The sequence below is a fragment of the Rhipicephalus microplus genome, chromosome 10 (assembly GCF_043290135.1).
Source record: "Rhipicephalus microplus isolate Deutch F79 chromosome 10, USDA_Rmic, whole genome shotgun sequence".
Lineage (NCBI taxonomy): Eukaryota > Metazoa > Arthropoda > Arachnida > Ixodida > Ixodidae > Rhipicephalus > Rhipicephalus microplus.
Window position 1 is genome coordinate 93,307,700 of NC_134709.1, and position 20,352 is coordinate 93,328,051.

Sequence of the window (20,352 nt, forward strand, 5' to 3'; positions counted from 1 at the left end):
ACACCCCGGAACAAGTCCTGTGAGAACCTACCTAGAGAAGCGTGGGTTTTATATCCCTTGGTGTTCTCACTGTCATTCTGTAAAAAACCAGAAACTATTGACCATGTTTTCCTGCACTGTTGGGAAAGAGTTTACTTTTGGGACGTATTACAAAAAAACAATAAAAAACAGTTTTTTAGACCCTCATGGGATCAGGTATTTGGCAATAAAGAATGATAATGAATTACCTTTCGATTTTATCATGATGACTGCCTTGCACAGTATATGGCGCCCTAGAATGACTGAATTTCACTGTGACTATGCCAGGAGACCAGCAAGAGGGTATTTTAAGGAAAGTATTTCAAGGTTTTTCGACGTCGTTAAAACAGACGAATGTGTACCTTTATGTTTAGAAATGGTAGAAGCCCTACTGACCATGAAGGAATTATAGGACGTAATGCGTTATAGTAATGGTTGAAGGTCTTAGTTATTTTTTATTTATTTTTTGTATTGTTCGTTTTGTATTGTATAATCTTTATCTTAGCACCCCGTGTGCGAAGCTTAAGCGAAAACGAAGAAAAGAAACTGGTGTAGCTCAGTGGTATAATACTTGGCTGGCACCCAGCAGACTCGGGTTCCACCCCCCTGTGCCATTCATGCCAGGTCATGCCTGCCTAACCTAAGTTTACAAGTTACAAGCACCGGCGTAACTCAGTGGTAAAATATTGGGCTAGCACACAGTAGACGCGGGTTCAAGCCCCACTGTGTCATTGGTGCAAGGTTATTTTTTACTAATTTCGCGCGATGTGGTTACGGACACTGGCGGCAGCAGTGGCGGCGCTGGACAGCAACATTTGCGTGTGACCCTAAAAGTGACCTCGTACCAGCTTTCACTGTAGAAAATGATACAAGATTTTCTGTGACACAATCACGGCGAAGACTTTAAACTGTTTCGTGTGCAGTGCAATTAATGGCTCGGTAACGCACCCCACCCACCTCATTTTACAGTGAAATCTCTCTGATATCATATCCATTATTTTTCACTTCTTCTTTGTCTTACTGAAAGCATCGGCGCATGTACCACGTGCATATATATGTTTCATGACAACAATGTGGAATAAACAGTTGTAAGTAGTTATTATCCATTGTGCATTTTTCTGGTGTGCTGTGTTTTTTATTGTGCTGAGCAATCTGCTAAAGAATAATTGCTTAGTATTTATTTCAAGGGTCCACGACGTGGTATCCCAATGAGTCGCGGTTTTAGTGAAAAATCAAAATGGAGAGTTTATTGTGCTTGTATGGTGCGAAGAAGGGAATGAAAGAGAACATTACAGTAGAGAATGGGCCCTAGATGACAGCGGTTATAAACGCATGCACCCAACCTTCGGCGCCCACAGTTCTGCCGTGGCATGTGTAATAAGCGTGTCAAATAGGGCCGCCGTGCTTCACCAATTTTCAACTGCTGTAAGTCATTCAAATTCAATTTATAGCCGAGTGATGCTGAAATAGCTTGATTGCACAGCCAGCTAACCTTAGAGCAGACTTGTTCACCGGAATACAAAAGCCCACATTGCAAGCCGCTTGTTATATCACGATTCGCGATTACGTGTGACTCTTGCCGTACTACAAAACGCTCACGTGCTTATAAAATCAATTATATTTCAATTGAAGCCCCTTCATGAAAAAGCAAATATAAAAAAACAATATCTAACATGTTTGTGAACATACAAGGGTTGACCACTTTATCAAAAACTGAGCTATAAAAGTTTGTCTCATGAACTCTTTAGGTGCACCCTTTAGTAACGGCTGTCTGTAACGAAGTATGTAGACGCAGTAAATCTTATAGATGCACAAGGTGTAACAAAATGTTTTATAAAAATTGACAAAAAGAAGAAACATGGAACAAAAGGTCAATAAATACGAACAGGGGAAACTTACAAACTGATTTTTGAAAGTTTCCAGTTTACAAAGCGAATCTAACTGGAAAAAACTGAGGGACTCAGAAAACAACGCAGTAACAAAAACGTTGTCAACTTTGAAATAAAATACTTTGAAACACCTCAATTATGTGGACCTCCCAGACTATAGTTGGCGTTTCTTTCTAGCAAAGCAGAACAACATTCGGCAGATCCAACGCTTTGTAAGCACCAATTTCCTAGAGAAGTAACATCGGAGTAGGGTGTAAACGAATGATTTTAACATTAGATTACAAGTGATAGAGCAGAATACTTATTTGAGCTAGGGAACAAGTATGTCATGCCTTTAATCTAATACTTGGTCTCGTGCATCTCTAGCACAAAAATTCTGCGAAATTAGTTTTACTGTAAAGTGAGACGTCAAGCTTTTGTGCCACGTAAAAAAATGTGAGCGTAGCAGTACGACCGCAGTGTTGCTACACTTCATAAGTTCATTTCCAAGAAAAATGAAATCATAGTGCCATGCCTTAGTTCGGGTTGGTACATTGCGCTAGTCACCTACTTTTGGGGTCCTTGTTTAGTCCATTCGCGACCTTTCGGTTGCTTTCTGTACCAATGATTGAAGTCGTAATCAGTGTCGTTCAATGATATCTTCGTCCAGTAATCACAATCAAGCCTGCGCATATCCTTAGTGGTCATCGTCAGCCAGATTTTCTCATCAGTGTTCAACATCTACAAAAACAATTCAATAGAGGGAAAACATTAAATTTCCGTGCAGCAACATTTGCTATAAAAACAGACATACAGTCACGAAATGATAGTTATATGCCAAGTTAGCATATAAAGACATATATAATAATCAAATCGATGGAATCAGTAACGAACACCAGTGAGTCACGAATAATGGTAACTTAATTTTACACAAGCCGCCTATTTTGCTTTAAAAGTTGTCACCATAATTAACTTAAGTAGCGATAGCTCCTCCAATACGCTCCCCGCAGGGGCATTTGCGCAAGTAGGCGTTTTGTACGTCGCGAGATTATGAACCCGAGCTGACGGAGGGAGATTTCAACTCCCTCCCACACATAGCCGCGCGTGGCTTTGCCGTGTTCGGAGAAAAAGTGATCCTGGGCGTTGAGTCGACGCCAGATGCTTGGAGCTTTTAGGCCCCCCGGCTGAGTAAACACACCCCATTGGCCCCGGCTTCACGTAGACGGCACCCCTGGGCTGAACCACCCAAGGGAAATTGGTTGTCACCTTTTCCTGTCTCCCTCACCGATCTTTTTTTTTTCCTTTCCTCTTTCTAAACTGTCGTGTCTTCTAATCTCTTCTGTTACTTCCCCATTTTCATAGGCGGCTTGCGTTAGCCTTGTGCAACTAGCCAAAACTGGCCTATGCGCATTAGGTTATTCTAGCGGTAAACGGCAGGCGTCTGCATGTTTTTCATTTCACGAATCTTGTAGCGTTGCCTCCTTTGGCTCCGTGGTGGGTGGCCGCAATCGTTACTGAATTATATTCCACTAGCATGCATAGAACTTTTCCACTCTTCAGTGATCGTGCCACTTCAATGCGCGTACGCGCTGAAGCATTTTTTTTTCAACCAACCCAAAGAAGTATTCCCGTGTTATCATGTCGTACACAGTCATAAGCCCAACAAATAGTCAGAACAGTGTCCCCATTTGTATTGTCACGGTCACTGACCGCCACGTTGAGTGATGGCTATAAAGTTACAAAAATGGCTAGTGGAGACCTTCTTTTAGACGTCCATTACAAAAATCAATTAGACAACCTAAAGAACCTTGCGACATTCAGCGACATTCCCATCAGCGTAACACCCCATCGATCCATGAACTCCAAACGTAGAGTTGTTTTCGACACAGACCTTCTTGACCTGAAGGAGGCTGAACTGCTCGAGGGCTGGAAAGAACAGAATGTGACCAATGTGAAGCAAATCATCATCCGAAGACACAATCAGCAAACCCCCAAAAAACACTTGGTACTGACCTTTGCCACCAGTGAACTACCACAAATAGAAACTGGCTATACTAAGACACAGATCAGACCCTACATACCAGACCCTCGCCGATGTTACCATTTCGGCCATGGCTCTCAAAGCTGTCATGGTCGACCTGCTTGTGCAAATTGTGGTGCCTAAGGCCATGTCTGTGATAAATGTAATGTCACCCCACATTGTCTAAACTGTAGCGAAGACCAGGCGGCATATTCACATTGTCGTCCACAGTAGAAAAAAAAGAAAAAGACAGTATGAAACTGAAGATCCGCGAAAACATCTCCTTCAGAGGAGCACTCCGAAGGTGTTCAGCTTTTCATGACACAACTTACGCTGATGCGGCGCGTCAAGGGCGCAGCGTCGCATGACCCTCCACCACTACCTAGGCCCACGCAAAGTGAGCCATCGGGTGAAGCGGCTGCCCCCGCAGTGGAAGCAGCCAAGCCTGCCTACCAAGCCAGAGACTCAGGCGACTCCAGGGTCGTCGGGTCTACCGACCACCTCTCACCCGGCGAGATCGCAAATTACGCAACAGCAGCTCGCTTACGCGGCGTCCAGGCACCGGAAGTTCACTAAGAAAACCAAGAAACCTATAACTGGGCCCGACGACTGCCCCGCTACTTGGTTTAGTTTGGTTTGGTTTGCTTTATTGAAGGCAAAATTTCACAATATCGCCTTGGGGGACACGACTAAATGCTAAGTAAAAGCCTGACTTGGTCGTGCCACCCTGGCAGCAAAGCAGAAACATACCGCAAGTAGAGTACTCAGAAAGTTACAACATCACGTGTTATCTTACACGGGTACCATAGTCGAACAGGAACTGCCAGGAGTGTGTATAAAAGAATAGAAATATAAACAGTCCTTATTCGAGTGGTGGCAAATACAAACAAATGCATGTTTTTTATCCTATAAATTAACAAGAGACATCTTGACTAGGAAATTGAGTTGCTCTACAAGACAAATTAGAGTATAATAAACAACAGGTAAAGGGACAATAATGAACAGGGTGCAACGAACACAAAAACATCAATAACTACAAATTTAAAAAAATCAAAAAAACCATCGCGTTCATCCACTAGGAACTCTTTCGTTACTTTTTTTAAATGATCTAGCTGAAATTTTGTCTTCCAGTAAATGTAATATAGTTGGGTGTTTGTTTAGAATGTTTGGAATTTGGGAAGCTACAATTTCCCACTTGAACAGCCACCTCACTTTTGTGCACAGAGTACACGGCCCTGCTACTTAAGCTACAACTTCCCGCTTGAACAACCACCTCATTTCTGTGGACACAGCACTACTTTCCACGCAATATGGAAACAAAGATTATGCAGTGGAACGTCAAAGGCCATCTTTAAAACCTCGACGACGTCCAAGATCTTTTACACACACACTCACCAAAAATGCTTTTCATAAAGTAGAAAGACTTAAAATCTAGACATACCAACTTTCTACGCAGTTACTATATTTTCCGAAAGAAACCTGGTGCTGACGTGGCTGTTATAGTCGACCAATGAATAGCATGTAAACACTTAAAACGCCAAAGGTCTCTTAAGGCAACGGCTGTTCAAGTGTCGCTTCTAAGCAAGCTCGTTACCATTTGCTTTATATACATACCTCCACAATTTAAACTGCACAAACTTGAATTCAAGTCCTCGATAGATGAACTTCCCGAACCATATCTTGTTGTAGGGGGCTATAATGCACTTAGTATTCTATGGGGTGACTCTCGTTGTGACGCATGAGGACTCCTAATTGAGCAGTTCCTTTTCTTTTTCGGCGTCTGTCTCCTAAGTTGAAAAGAGCCTACATATTGCAACCTCGCTAACAATACGTACTCCTCCTTAGACATAAGCATTGCATCTCCATCGCTTCTACCTTTACTCACATGAAAACCCTAAAAAATTCTTAGGAAGTGGCCGTTTCCATATACTCTTGAGTACACCAATATCACATAAATGTCTTTCACAGTATCCCCAATAGCTCACCGAAAAAGCCCATTGGGAAGCGTTTCAATTGGGAACAGATTGGGAACCTGTACTCACTTGAGCGCGTTAAGCATAGAGGCTGCTTTGTAACCCTTTACAGTTTTTTCAATTTACGTTGCCACCAAATGTATTTCTCCAACAAATGGACTACCTGCAAATGGCGTGTCGCTTGGTGGAACAATGAGTGTCGAAAAGCGTGTGAAAGACAAAACAAATCGTAGAGATCACTTCTTTAATCACCGACAGCCGGAAGTTCCACAAATTTTAAGAGCTAAAAATCCCAGGTTAGAAGGACGTACAGACAGGCAAGAAGGGAAAGATGGAAAAAAATATCTGGCATCACATCATATACACATGAAGGTAAAGTCCTGAACAGGTGAGAAGGGCGGAAGAATGGATAGATGAATAGATGGATTGATATGGCTGTATCTTTTAGATCGGGTGGCGGCTAACGCCACCTAGCCGTAATACTTAGTCAACCAAAAACTAGTTTTATCTTTTCTTTCCTTTAAATAGTGAAGTTGAGAACTGGCACTTTGCAGTGAAGGGTTTAATTTTCACTCGTGCTTTGACTTTAGCCACCAATCAGATAACCTCCTTCTGGTCAATTCAACCCGCTTGAAGTCTCTTTCGCCCTCCCTGTCCCTAAATCACAGTGCTTTGAAGAACTCTTTGCCACGTACCCTACGCAGAAACAAGCAAAACAAGCATATACGCTCCCTCTGATGGATGCGAAAGGTGACAAATTGGAAGACCAGGCATACCACCTAGGAGCACACTGAGCAAGTTTCCAGCTCGTCACACTACTCTCAAGCGTTCCAACGGTATAAGACAAGATGGAGAAGAGTAAACTAAATACTAAATGTACAAAATACGAGGCATGACCAGCCTTTCTCTCTAGCTGAAGTACAAGCATCTCTGAACTCGTGCAGCACTTCCGCTACGGGGTTTGACCATGTGGTCTATGAAATGTCGAACAACCTTCCTCTCGAAACACAATGAACTTTGCCTCTACAATGCCATCTGGTTTGCCAGCGACATCCCCTCGAGCTGGAAAGAGGCCTTCGTAGGTAAGAGGCCCGTATTGAAAGGATGCAAGGATCCATCTTTCGTTATGAGTTACAGGCCCATAGCACTTACAAGCTGCCTTTACAAACTTTTTGAACAGATCATAAATCGCTGACTCGTACACTTCCTTGAAACTAACAGCCGACTTGATTCGTACAAGTGTGGGTATCGCGAAGGGAGATTGACCATTGACCACCTAGTACATATCGAGGCACAAATACAAGGTGCTTTCCTCCAGAGACAATATTTTTTACCTGTCTTTCTCGATACGGAAAAAGCCTAGGACACCACATGCCGCTGTGGGATATTGCGAGACCTCTCACACTTAGGTGTCCGAGGTAATATGCTGAACATAAATCATAGTTATCTGTCCAATCGCATCTTCCTTGTTGTAGTGGGGAATGTCTTTTCTCAAACTTTCGTACAAGAGACGTGAGTGCCGCGACACGGTGTGCTGAGCTGCTCACTTTTATTATGAAAAATGAATATTTTGCATACTTGTACTCCATGAAACATGTTCTATTGCACATACGTCGACGACGCGCAGATAGGTTAAAAATCATGCAACTTCGCATAGTGCGAGCGGCCGGTTCAACTTGGCTTGAAAAGGTAACCAAGTGGACAGACGAGAATGCATTCATCTTTAACCCACAAAAGTGCACCTGCGTTTTATTCTCATTAATAGGAGGTCTCCATCCAGATGCGGACATTGACCTGCATAGTCAAAAGCTACGAGTGAAATTTGGGCAAAAGTTTTGAAGTATCACTTTAAACAAGATACTAACATTCATTTCTAGCATTAAACGTCTCAAAAACGAGTTCCTGAGAGCAACGAATGTACTCGGGGTTTTAGCACGGACATCATGGGGCAGTGACAGAAAATGCCTGATGAGTTTTCATAAAACCTATATAAGCACACGCATTTATACGGGTGCTTTTCACACCAGTCTCGTAAAAAGCCTCTACGTTGAGTCAAATGAGTGGTTGCTTCATCTGCAGAGAACTGACAGGTCGTTTGTGTATTTTCTAAAGGTGAAAGCATACAAGAAGTACCCCTCATATTCCACTATTAATAATTTGTCGAGCTCCATTCTGTTTCAAAACAAGCCTTTGATGATGCAGCCCTACTCAGTTCGCCTGAAAGGTGTAGCTCAGAAAACTGGTGTGTCACTTGAACGCAGCTTCATGGCTCCTGCAGCATACCCGCCACCATGGCTGTGGCAGACTATAGACCGCGATGTGTCTTTCCTAGAAGATACAAAACACGCGCCCATTGCCTATACCTGAACAAACTTCCTGGAACTTCAACACAAATACACACGTCATAAGATCTCTACAAATGCCTCCAAGTGTAGCTCCTATGTGTCCTACGCTGCTGTCGGCCAATCCTTTTCGGATGCTGGCCCTCTACATTAAGGCACAAGTATCTTCACAACGAAAGCTTACGCGATACTTATGGCCTCTAAACACATCAAACAATTACAACTACACAAAGTAGTAATTTATTCAGACTCCCTCATTGTGGTAACAGCTCTGCAAACTCTTAACCAACAAAAACCCTTTCCTTGTCTCATTTTACGTTCTGTTATGCACACTCGGCACACTCAAACAACATGCTGTAGTGCGCTGGGTGCCAAGGCACTACGAGATCCAAGGCAACGTGATGGCGGACAAGCTCGCTTCCTCCGCGCACAAAACTACCCCACATCTGTCCCGGCCCTTGACCTTGAACCATCCCTGAAACAAAAGCTCAAGGATCACTGGCAGAGCAAGTTGGATGGACACAAAAAAACTACACGCTATTAAGCCAAAACTTGGTCATTGACCGCCATTATTGAAATCACGTCGTACTGAGGCAACACTAAAAAGGCTCAGAATAAGACACACATACACGACACACTCATATTGTTCTCTGGTGGCAATCTGCCATTGTGTGACAGATGTGGTGAAGCGCTAACAGTTCTTCATATTTAAATCTAGTGTGAATAGTTGGACACTCTAAGATGACAACACTTTCCATTACCCTACCGAAGACTTATACCATTACACCCTGCAATGTTTGTCGGTAGGGGACCACTTTTTCATCATACATCTGCACTATATAGCTTCTTTCAAAAGATGTCCACTTTTATCATATAATACACCCAGCCACTGCGAAGCATGACCTGTCAAGAGTGGTTGCCGCTGCGGTGGCTACATTGAAAGCACTTGCCTCGCGGCCCTTGGACACTGTGATGCAGATTTATGGTCGAGTAAATTATTGGTTGGAGAGGAAGACTCAGAGCTATGAAGTGACGTAGCCGTTTCAAGTAAGAAATGTTGAATCTTTAAGCATAATTAAGGGGGAAAAGAGATAAAGTTGCAATGTACACACACTGGATCTAAGCTGACAAACTAAAACATGTCCTATAAAATGTCCAGCAATTACGTTTGTGAAAATTAAATGTCACCGGTGACATTGATGGTGGCGGTGGCTTGATGGGTAGAGGCGGCAGACGCTGGTGACATCTCAGCAACTGGAGTCACGCGTTGACCAGCACGTCGACGCTTGGTGGCAGACTAGGTAGCCATTGCCCTCGCAAGAACTGCGGCTGCTTACCGGTGCTGGCTCATTCCGAGGAGGTGATCACCACCCGGAAGGTTCCGCCCTCCATGGGCGGTTTGGGACCGGAGTCGAAGCCCGGACACCTGGGACGCGACCTTGAACAGTCACGGCCGGAACTCTGGAAGGCCACGTGCCTCCGAGTACACCATGGGCAGCTGGAGCTTCCTGGCCTTGCCTGACTTCACGCGTTCGAGTCCGGAACCCGACACCAAGGATCTTCACTCCAGCCTGCTCGATCTCGTTGTTGTTGTTGTTGTTGTTTTCCTGTGCAAACGGCTCGTACCCAAAAGAGGTGATTGGCCGATTGTGCCCTCGACTCGTCTCCTACTGTCCTCCTCTTCGTCCTCGTGCCTTGGCCGCGCCACATTTCGCGCAAACTTTCTCTTCCTTTTGGCGGGCCGCAGTTTCATGCGTGACGTTTCATGCTGATGTAATCGTCATCTCTCTACCGCTCAATTGAGAAACACTGCATCCATCACCTCCAAGCCCGTTGTAGATAACACAATGGTGCCACCACACTTCACAGACACCACCACGTCACTGTACTACACCACAGACACGAGAGCGCTGATGAGGCACTTGTGCTAGTGCCAAATATCTTCACACATGATTTTATTATCAAAACAATTCGCCACCAATTTTTACTATACATTTCGCGCCACAGTCGTTATTTCGTTTTTTCTATGTTTACCCCCACTTTAGCGCGAGGAGATTTCAAGGCCCTTATACAGCCACTCAACACATTCATTGCTCACATCTCGTCTTATGACCTTGCGCTCTTTGACCATCAAATGGTCCTTGCGCCACAAAACACCGCACGACATCATCATCATCCTCAAGTACGTTGCTTTCGAGACAGCACTGGGTTGGTCTAAACACCACAATCGGAAAATAGAAAGGTATCTCTCCTGCTGAAGACAAGCAGAAGTTTTTTATTACGATTGAATACTAAAATGCTGCCCCCGAAAATTTAGGTGCTCTACCTGCCGAAAGAGGGGTCTAGGATCATCAGCAACGCATCACTGAGTGTAACGTACACGACATCTACTACTTTGTCACATAGGACATTCGGCGCATCTGCAGAACACTTGTCTGATCTTCCTGCGTCACCCTCGTACAACGCACAATGTCTTGGTTAAGTGCTGAAAGCTATTCGTTGACTGCTTCGAAACCCATCAACCCACTTACGACAAAAAGTAGAGAACCCCTGGCCTGCGCATTGTCGAAATACATTCGATACACCGAGAAAATATTTAAGTATTCAGATATCATTATAATTTTATATGTTTTTAAATGCGAAAACTCACATGCTCCTAAATTTTTCTCATGTGTAATCGCGGTACCTTGGAATCGCGATATTGTCCTTCTGGTAGGACGGGGGGCTTATTTGAGAGCCGAACCATGATACCATCATGTTGGAGAGTAATGGCAGCATTTTTCCGAATAGATGGTTCCTAGAACAAAAGATCGAACTTTTAAACTGCAACGCTAACCGCGTGGCACCTAGTTCACCTACCGGAAACTCTGTGAGGGCGTGAGCCGCTACGATACGAAGCGACGTAGACCCATGTTTGGTGTGACGAAGCTGGCTCATTTCACACGATGCCAAACATTATCACAGTTACACTGTTTAGCGTATCGGTTCTGGTTTCGCAGGTGACATTGAAAAGGTTTGATCATTCTGCAGAAAGAGCCAGCTGTGGCCTACTGAATTCCTAAAATGACACTAAGCTCTTTATAGGAAGGTCTCACGTTCTCGAGGAAGGTCCCATAATCGGTAATAGAGTCGTTTGATTTTATTAACGATCACCTCTATATAAAAAAATTATTTTAAGTTTTTTTTTATTGGCGTGAATAATGCACCAAGTTATCAGGTCATGTGCATCGTGACAAAAACAGTAATTTAAAAAGCCATAAAGATATGAGCCTATTTTCTGGTTCCCGACAACATTGCTTCAGAGACACACTGTGCGTGATACGGTGGGCAACTTGAAATAACCAACAGGCTTCGAAAATGCTCAGCAATAACTTCATAAAGTGTTAAAGGTAGGCCATTTCTTCAATACTGTCTAGAAGTGGCACCATAAATCTCGGATTTGATAGTCGCTAGACCAAACGAAGCAATAGGTAGGAGTAGCAGACTCACTCTACGTTAATAAACAACAGTAAACCAAACTGATGTCAGCACAGCCTGCACCGAATAGCACGGTAATCAACAACACTTAGCAGTTTTCGAGTAGAAGTATTGAAATACTCAAGTACTTTAAATACCTGTCATTTTGCATAACTGCAGCCTATGCATATCCGAAGCCTTTTTCCTAAACGAAGAACTGCCTGGCTCCGCGAATGTGCCAAAAAAGAAGTCCAATGAATGCCTCATTTTCTCACTAAAACTACAAAGAAGGAATGGAAATTTCACTAAATGTTCTCACCTCCTGAAAATCTCGCAATTTTGACGCCTTCCAATTGGGAGGGTACTTGATTGCGTAACTGCTGCTGCCAAAAACAATAGTTAGAGCCAAATGCATTTTAAACGATGCCATGACCAGTTCTTATTTGCAGTTACAAGCACACAAAGGTCCTTTTGAAACAAAAGCTGCATATGTAGACGCAGCATACTTGAAATCGAGAAGGTATTTTCTCAACACGATACTGGGTGCCTTTTATAAGTTCATTTCCGTGGCCTGTGACAGCATCGAGTTTCAATGTACCATTGTACTCTTTATGAACGAGTAACACAAAATAGAAGCCTGTGACAATGCCAACGTCGAATTACCGTTTCTGGAACAAAACGTTCCCGTTGGTATGTTATTTTCTATTTACTTTACACCCTAGACATCAGAATTGCTTGCGCACGAAGTGATGTGATTTGTTCGTGGAAAGATATTGTAGTGCTTTAAGCTAACAGCATTTCTTTGCATGACTTCAGGCCATATAGTGTTGCCTGATTAGGAAAAAAGACAAGTACTTGTAGATTTCAGCAGCAAAACAGGTCTGTTGTTTTATATGTTTATTGATGAGTTGCCCTATCTCTGGTGCATTACTGTTCGAGAATATATGCATTAAGCTTGTTAGTTACGTTGGGTATGAAAGAACAAGACAGACTCAAGATGTCTGTTTTGCTCCTTCACCCCTTTCACTTGAAGTAAATGAAATTAGCATAAGAGGATAAAACTGTTCGACAATTACGACTCACTGATCATGACATGAATAATGCCGCAATGCCGTCGCATACGTCGCCCGACACTTGCCGCAAAACAGTTGCATATACCTGCGCGCAGGTATGTGTCTCATGTGATTGACACTTCATATCTACCCAGGAACGGCGGAAACATACGCGGGTAATTCTAACACGTGAACGCGTGAAAAGCTTAGATCGGCAGCGCTGACCGGATGAATGCAATAAATAATTCTCAGAGTCCCTGCAGGAATTGAAGCCTACAGCATTCTGCATGGCAATGAAGTATTCTATCCCAGACACACTCCACGTGTCGCATATACTTTTCAAAGAGACACCAAGGTTCGTGTAACGTCAATTGTGATTGCAGTATTGGCTATCCAATCTCATAAACGTCACATTTATACTCCTATGATACAGCCGTCTTGTCGGGTTAACGTAAATTTGAGTTAGGCACGATCCGATGAATTTACTTTGAGTAGCAGTGTTGCTGTTGACACCGCTACACAACTGTAAACAACTGCTAGTATAAAACATACGCGACTGTTTAACGCATGTTTGTGCGCTCAGCTATGTATACTTCGCTTATTGAAAATTAGGACCCAGTCACCTACCGTATACACATGTCTCGCATGACATCGATTCCCAAGGTACAGGGGATGTGCTCAATTTTTTCCTCTTGTACTTTGAGCAGCTTCAAGGTGATAGTTCAGATCCCTTCAGGGTTCTGAGAAAGGAAGCAAGTAAAAAATAAAAATTTAGGAGAAGGAGAGCAAGCAAGCGAAAATAGAGTGAGAAATAAATGTAACAAGATAGGAGGAAAACCGAAATAAATTGAAATAAACAGCACTAACACAGAAAAACGAGAAAAGGGAACAACTAAGAGACGAGAAAAGTCAGAGAATACTCGGGAGAAACAGAAAAATTACGGCATATCCAGGCAAGTAATCATGATGAGTGAGGCGAAGCATCTGTCTGTTCGTCTGTCTGTCCGTTCGTCCATCCACCCGTCACACTAGCGCTACCAGCTGAGTGAATCCTAGAACCTGACGGCCACGTACCAATATATACAGTATATGTACAGACCCACAGCTTTAGGAACTTCGCCCCCTGAAAAGGCAGCTACCTGTGTACTCCCTGCAGTATTTTCCCTACTTGTGCAACATTTTTCTTTTTTCTCAAAGCTGTTCAAGGATAAAACATTCTGGCGAAGGATAAACTGCATTTCATACACCAAACAAATTTGGACCAAGAGGAAGGAGATAAGGAGGGAGAATAAAATTTTTGTCTCATTCTGCTTCTCCATTGACCCTCCCCTCATGATCTTTTCTTTTCAGCGTGGTGTGGACAAAGTTTACTGGTTCACGCGCTAAGACGAGTGGGTCCGGCCTTAAAGAACAAGACTACACGTCCAAACGTTCCCTTCTGAGATACTTCTTCACCTAGACTTCTGTTTTACATTCTCTATCAAATCCTGTATTTTTGTCTCGTTTTTAAGCACCGATGTGGTTCACTAGTAGAATACCGGATCGGCACCTCCTCCCTATGCATTTGATTACATTCGGTTGTGCGCAGTTCAGTCTCAGTACAGCTGAGCCTGAGCTAATCCCCTGTTTTATTTTGAAGCTTTAAGACATGAGTAGCTCTACCAATCAAATAAAAATTTACAGACTAAGGCATTCTGGGAGGGCGCTGTGATTGCCGAAGCGAGCGTACGCGTGTTAGCGTCAGCTTTGATTTCAACGCATGAGTTTGCAGCGAAAATCACCGAATACCCACAAGTATTTGGTACCACAAAATCCAGCTCGTTACCAGGATTTATCTGACACCGCTATAAAGGTGGGAAGTCAAGTTTTCTCTACTGCACTGCAATTTAAACAACGGAGCCTGCGGATCGAGAGCTGGGACGCGCACATGCATGGCTGCACTGCTGCCTCTGCCACGAACGCTGCTGAGCAGATAGGTAGAGCAAGGAAGCACCGGTTGACGCGCCTGAAAGGCCGCATTTTTCTACCAAGATGGAAGTCACCGTGGATAGTGAAGAGGTCTCCAGTGATGATCTCGAAGAAAACGCAGGGTGGCGGGCAGTAGGCTCATGGAAGTCAAATCGCGGGCAAGCGTTAGCAACCCGCGTGGAGACTGCAGATGGCAACTACAACAAGAAACAAGGCGAGCAGCGTCTACGACAACTCATCAAAGCAAGCCGCATGCCACATTTACCTCGAGGCAACTACAAGATAATCATACGTTCAAGAGGGGGCCTCCGCATTGCTGCTCACGGAGCTCTCCGCATAGCGACCAACGTCTACCAAGCAGCAGAAATCTCGAAAGAAGCTCAAGTTGAGGACATGGTCTGCCCTAATTTACAACAAAATATCATCGTCGTAAGTACACCCATCGAGGCACATGCTGATAAATATCAACGTATAACCAGCATCACGGTCGGCAAGAACACGTATGAGACCAGTGCCTACGAGGCAGCGCCAGACTATACTTCCAAACGCGTAATACGCGGCATCCCTCTGGAAGATAGCACCCACGACATCACCGCCAGCGTTGTCACACCCAGAAATCCCACGGCATTGGCTGCTAAAAGGCTGAGTAACAGAACAGCAGTGATCGTGCAGTTCGAGGGATTCAGCGTAACGACATACGCTCACTACGGTGGAGCTCTACTGCAATGCACCCTATACCCGAAACAAGTCGATACATGTTATTACTGCGGCAGACTGGGACACCGCACGGATGTGTGTCCGAATCCTCAAGATTGTATATGTCGAGGATGTGGGGCGCCGAGCCCCCCGGAAGACCACCAGTGTACACCCACATGCCAACTCTGCGGAAGCAACCACCAGACGGCCGACAGGACCTGCAGGGGACGCAACAAGACCCCTTACATCGTGACACGTCGCCGCTGATAGCGCCAACAGCAAGTTTCACCTAAGCCTGGAGCCAGCAACAACGATGCAAATAAACAGGACACTCTTCCTCCTACACCACAACGAGGCCGCGGCCATCCCAAATCCCGCACCCATTCAAGGTCCGGATCCAGGTCAGGGAGCCGAACACCAGAACCACACGAATTAGAGTGGGCAGACGTGGTTGCAGGAACGCAGCATAGGTCTGAGGAGGCCGCATCTAAAAACTCATTGAAAAAGTTCGTGTCAAAGATAGTTGAACTCAAACAAATGCTTAGTCAATGCAATCAGAAAATGAACGCTTTAAGTGAGGGAAACCGCGTGCTTACAGAGGAGCTTCCTAAATTTAAGAACTCAGAACAACACCAAGTAAATACCCCCCTACAAATTGTGTCTGAAACACCTGTGGCACAAATGGAGGAGGAGGCAACCCCCCTCCTCCTAAACGCAAAGCGGAAACTTCGAATAGTCAAGACGAACCTACACGCTACTATCAGTGATCCCACTGTTCTTGACTTGATGAAATCAGTTAAAGAATTCAGTGCGTTGATGACCACAACATCTCGCCTCATACTTACACTCACCGATCGTGCAAATACGCTTACTCAACTAATACAACAAAATGAGCACTTTACCTAAAAAATGATAGCAGTGGAGTCGTGGACCTCCTCGAAGCCATCAAACGGAATGGCACCCGGAACTCAACCATCGCAACCCATTTTGCCACCCACCGGTTTGATTCAGCCGGCAAAATTTATACCCCCCACTCCTCACCATGGCTAAGCAATATACGTACAACATTTGGCAGTGGAATCGTTGAAGCTACGCGAATAAAAAAGCTGTTTTAACCCAATATATCCGCGATAATAACAAGCCAGATATTATTATTTCTACAGGAGTCGCATGGTTTGGCCAAATTAGCAGGATACCGCACAATTGGCTGTGACACTAGAGATACTACCACCATTACAACCCTAGTCGGCAGAGACCGTGCTGTTATACAACATGATACCAAAATTAGGCACATCGATAACATTCTAATTGAACTCATACCCCACCACAAAACACACGCTAGCCTCTTCGTACTTAACAAATACAGTAACCCTAAACACAAAAAACGCAGGTTTGGCACCCTCTTTAAGAGCGCTCTCAACATCGCTGGTTCCAATTCTAATAGGAGGCGATTTTATTGCTCCATATACAGCTTGGGGATATTCTCATGCTGACCCAAAAGGTCGCGATCTCTGGCTCGACACCCAAAATGAAGGCTTAACTCTCATCACGGATCCAAGCGCGCCTACCCGTGCCGGCACCAGTTCTATCAAGGACACTACACCAAATCTCACATCCGTCAAACATGCACCCACAACAACATGGCATAACACACGAGGCTTTAGGTAGCGACCACTACATCATCGATATCCACATCAAAAGTGGCTTTCTCAAACCGGCAGGAAAACAACACAAGCAAGTCGCCTGGGCAAGGTTCCGCAAGTCACGAGAAAATAATATCTCACCCATCGATGATATTGAACATTGGACCACTTTAGGCAGGACATTGATCACGCTACACAAACAGTGCCCCCAGAGGCGCACCTTGAGGAGATTGATAGCCGACTTCTACATATGTGGGAAGCGAGACAATCACTCCAAAAGAGGTGTAAAACCCAGAAATTAAACAGGAACCTTCGGAAACGTATAGCGCTCCTCAAGAGAGATGGAAACATATGCTAAAGAATTCAGCAAGCAACAGTGGTATGACATTTGCAACTCCATGGACAAGCAAATAGATTTCAGAAAAACATGGCACCTTCTTCGTCATCTATTAGACCCTGAGAACAACAAAGCAGTCCACTGTCAACATATGAATAAGCTCATCCATGACTACGCAGGTACAGAGAAGGAACTCTTGTGAGAGATAGCACACACACATATTTCCCAAGCAACTCCTCAACTACACCCAGATTATACCGGTCAGACAAATGCTTCACGAAAAATTTTCGGTAGCAGAAATTCGCGCTGTGCTACACCACCTTAATATCAAATCCGCTCCCGCTTTTGACTTTTTTACGAACAAGACATTACGTAACCTAGACGATGAATCTATTAGTCGCCTTACGGACTACATTAACGCATGCTGGACCACAGGACGTTTACCCCCACAATGAAAGGTTGCTAAGATTATTCTTATCCCCAAACTGAGGAAGCAACTGAACATTCACAACAATAGACCCTTCTCTAACTTCCTGCGTAGGGAAACTCATGGAGCACGCCATCTTAGCTCGACTAACAGATTACCTTGAATACAATGACGTTCTTCCGTGCACTATGTTAGGTTTCTGAAGGCACCTTTCATGACAGGACACTATGCTTCAATTAAAGCACCAAATGATAGACACCTTAGACACCTAATAGACAGCTGACCAAAGCTATACTATAGGTTTAGGTATTAAGAAAGCATTCGATAACGTTACACTACCTACAATACTCCAACAAGTTAACGCCTTAGATCTCGGAATTCAAACCTATAACTATATTCACGACTTCCTAACAAACCGACACGCTGTAGTCAAAGTGGGCGCACTCACAACATCTGAGATACCCATGGGAAGTGCAGAAACTCCACAGGGCTCCGTGATATCTCCCATGTTATTTAACTTAGCTCTCCTCGATTTGCCCTCAAAACTGCCCATGATTCCCGGGCTTCATCACAGCATATATGCTGACAATATTACCCTCTCGATATGTGATGGCAGTGATGGCTCTATAGAAAAACGGCTACAAGAAGCAGTAAACTTAGTGGAACAATGCCTACGCGGAACAGGGCTTTCGTGTACAGCGGAGAAGTCAGAACTCCTCTTATACCACCCCAAACTCAGAGGCCGACCTCCCAAACAGTATAGTCCAACAAGCTCATACACAGACATTACCCTGAAGACAGCTGATGGACGCGTCATACCAACAGTCGATAAAATGCGGGTTTTAGGACTTTTGGTTGAAAGCAAAGGCACAAATGGTGAGACAATCCGCAAATTAGAAGCCAAAGTTTCGTAAACGATGCGACTCAATAAAAGAATAAGCAATAAACATCAGGGCATGAAGGAATGTAGTATTCTCCGGCTTATCCACTCCTTCGTGTTCAGCCACATTACCTATGTCGCTGCCTACCATCGATGGTTTGCGGCGCAAAGAGCTGAACTCAACGCACTCATCAGACGAGTTCACAAACAGGCGCTAGGGCTTCGGCACAGTGCCAGCACGGAACCCCTTTTTAAACTAGGCCTTCATAACACGGTTGAAGAAATATTTGAAGCGCAACAGATCTCGCAGTATGAGCGCTCGAGCAATACGAAAGCGGGTCGCGAAATTCTCGACAGTCTCGACATTTCATACCACGCACAGTATGGTATGAAATCCGACATACCACACGAAATCCGCCCTAAACTCATAATGCCACCATTGCCAAAGAACACGACCCTGACCACAACAAAGGTAGAAGAATCAGTAGAGCCAAAATTATGCTCCGAACTTATGGAACCAATAAGGAGGCGGTCTTCTTTGATGCAGCGCGCTATCGAAATTATCACCGTTTTGTTTCGGCGGTTGTAGACCATACGCAAAAATGCATAACCAGCGCTTCTAATAATACAAATCACGTGGATACAGCAGATGAGGTTGCTATCGCGCTCGCCATAGCTCATACTGATGCCCAGCATATTATCAGTGATTCAAAACAGCAGTCCGAAGTTTCGCAAATGGTAGAATTTCTCCTGGGGCGCTGAAAGTCCTTACAAAAGCCAAAGCCCGCTCTGGCGACCAAATTGCATGCATTCTCTGGTTTCCCGCCCACACACCCGTTGACCACACGGAGGTCAATCTTAACGAGGTGGCGCACGACGTGGCTCGAGGTCTCACGTTCCGGGCAACGTCAGTGGTTATGTGGATCGTTTTATGTTTGCGCTGTAAAAGTATATTCTATGGCTATGAACCAACTAGGCCCAAAAGAAGTTTTACGTCAGTGGTTAACACCACCCATACGGACTTTCTTGTGGAGGAGTGGGAATGGTGGGATAGACTTACCAAATTCAACGACATTATTCAACAATATAAATTTCAACGACGGGAATACTCCCCCCCTCACCCCAAGCTTAACCAGGCCCAGTTCGTTCAATGGCAGCAATTACAAAAAGGCACCTACACTAATCCCGTAATTATGAAACACATTTACCCCGACTTGTATATGACCAATTCGGACAAGTGTTGTAGTAACAGGGCCCCATTAGCGCATATTCTCTGGGAATGTCCAGCACTAATTGGCAAAACGAGAGACGAGGCCGCCAATGAGGACCTACGGGAGTGTTGGCGGACCACGCTGCTCAGCTCAGGACTACATAATCAACTCTGGGCGATCCAGCAGGCCAAAGAAGCTGCTGATAGACATGGTCTTTCAACCAGCTCCTAGGTGGGAACCCAGCCCGGTAACCTGCAGGAAGTGAATAAAGTTGTTTACTCACTAAGGCATTCTTGGGTAGTTCATTGAGCATTGTCAAAAGGGAAAACTAAGCCATCATTTGATCTGAGGAGATTGCGCCCACAGGACTCAAGTGCAAGTACGTTCTCTACTTACAATTATTATATCTCGGCACGGCTATCAGCACTCCATGTAGTGGAGAGTTTGTTGTCAGAACATTG

The 20,352-nt window shown here is 44.5% G+C and overlaps 1 protein-coding gene across 2 annotated transcripts in view; it reads right to left on the reverse strand.

Annotated features, from left to right (window-relative positions):
- LOC142774795 (uncharacterized) overlaps positions 1–12,184 on the reverse strand; it is a 75,292-nt gene extending 63,108 nt beyond the window's left edge. For both annotated transcript variants that reach the window (XM_075875879.1, XM_075875878.1), the window contains exons 1-2: positions 11,997–12,184; positions 2,458–2,627 (exon numbers count right to left, since the gene is read on the reverse strand). In XM_075875879.1, coding sequence (XP_075731994.1) covers positions 2,458–2,627; positions 11,997–12,107 — 281 coding nt within the window. In that variant the 5' untranslated portion in view covers positions 12,108–12,184. The remainder of the gene's footprint in view (positions 1–2,457; positions 2,628–11,996) is intronic.
- Between the last annotated feature and the right edge of the window lie 8,168 nt (positions 12,185–20,352).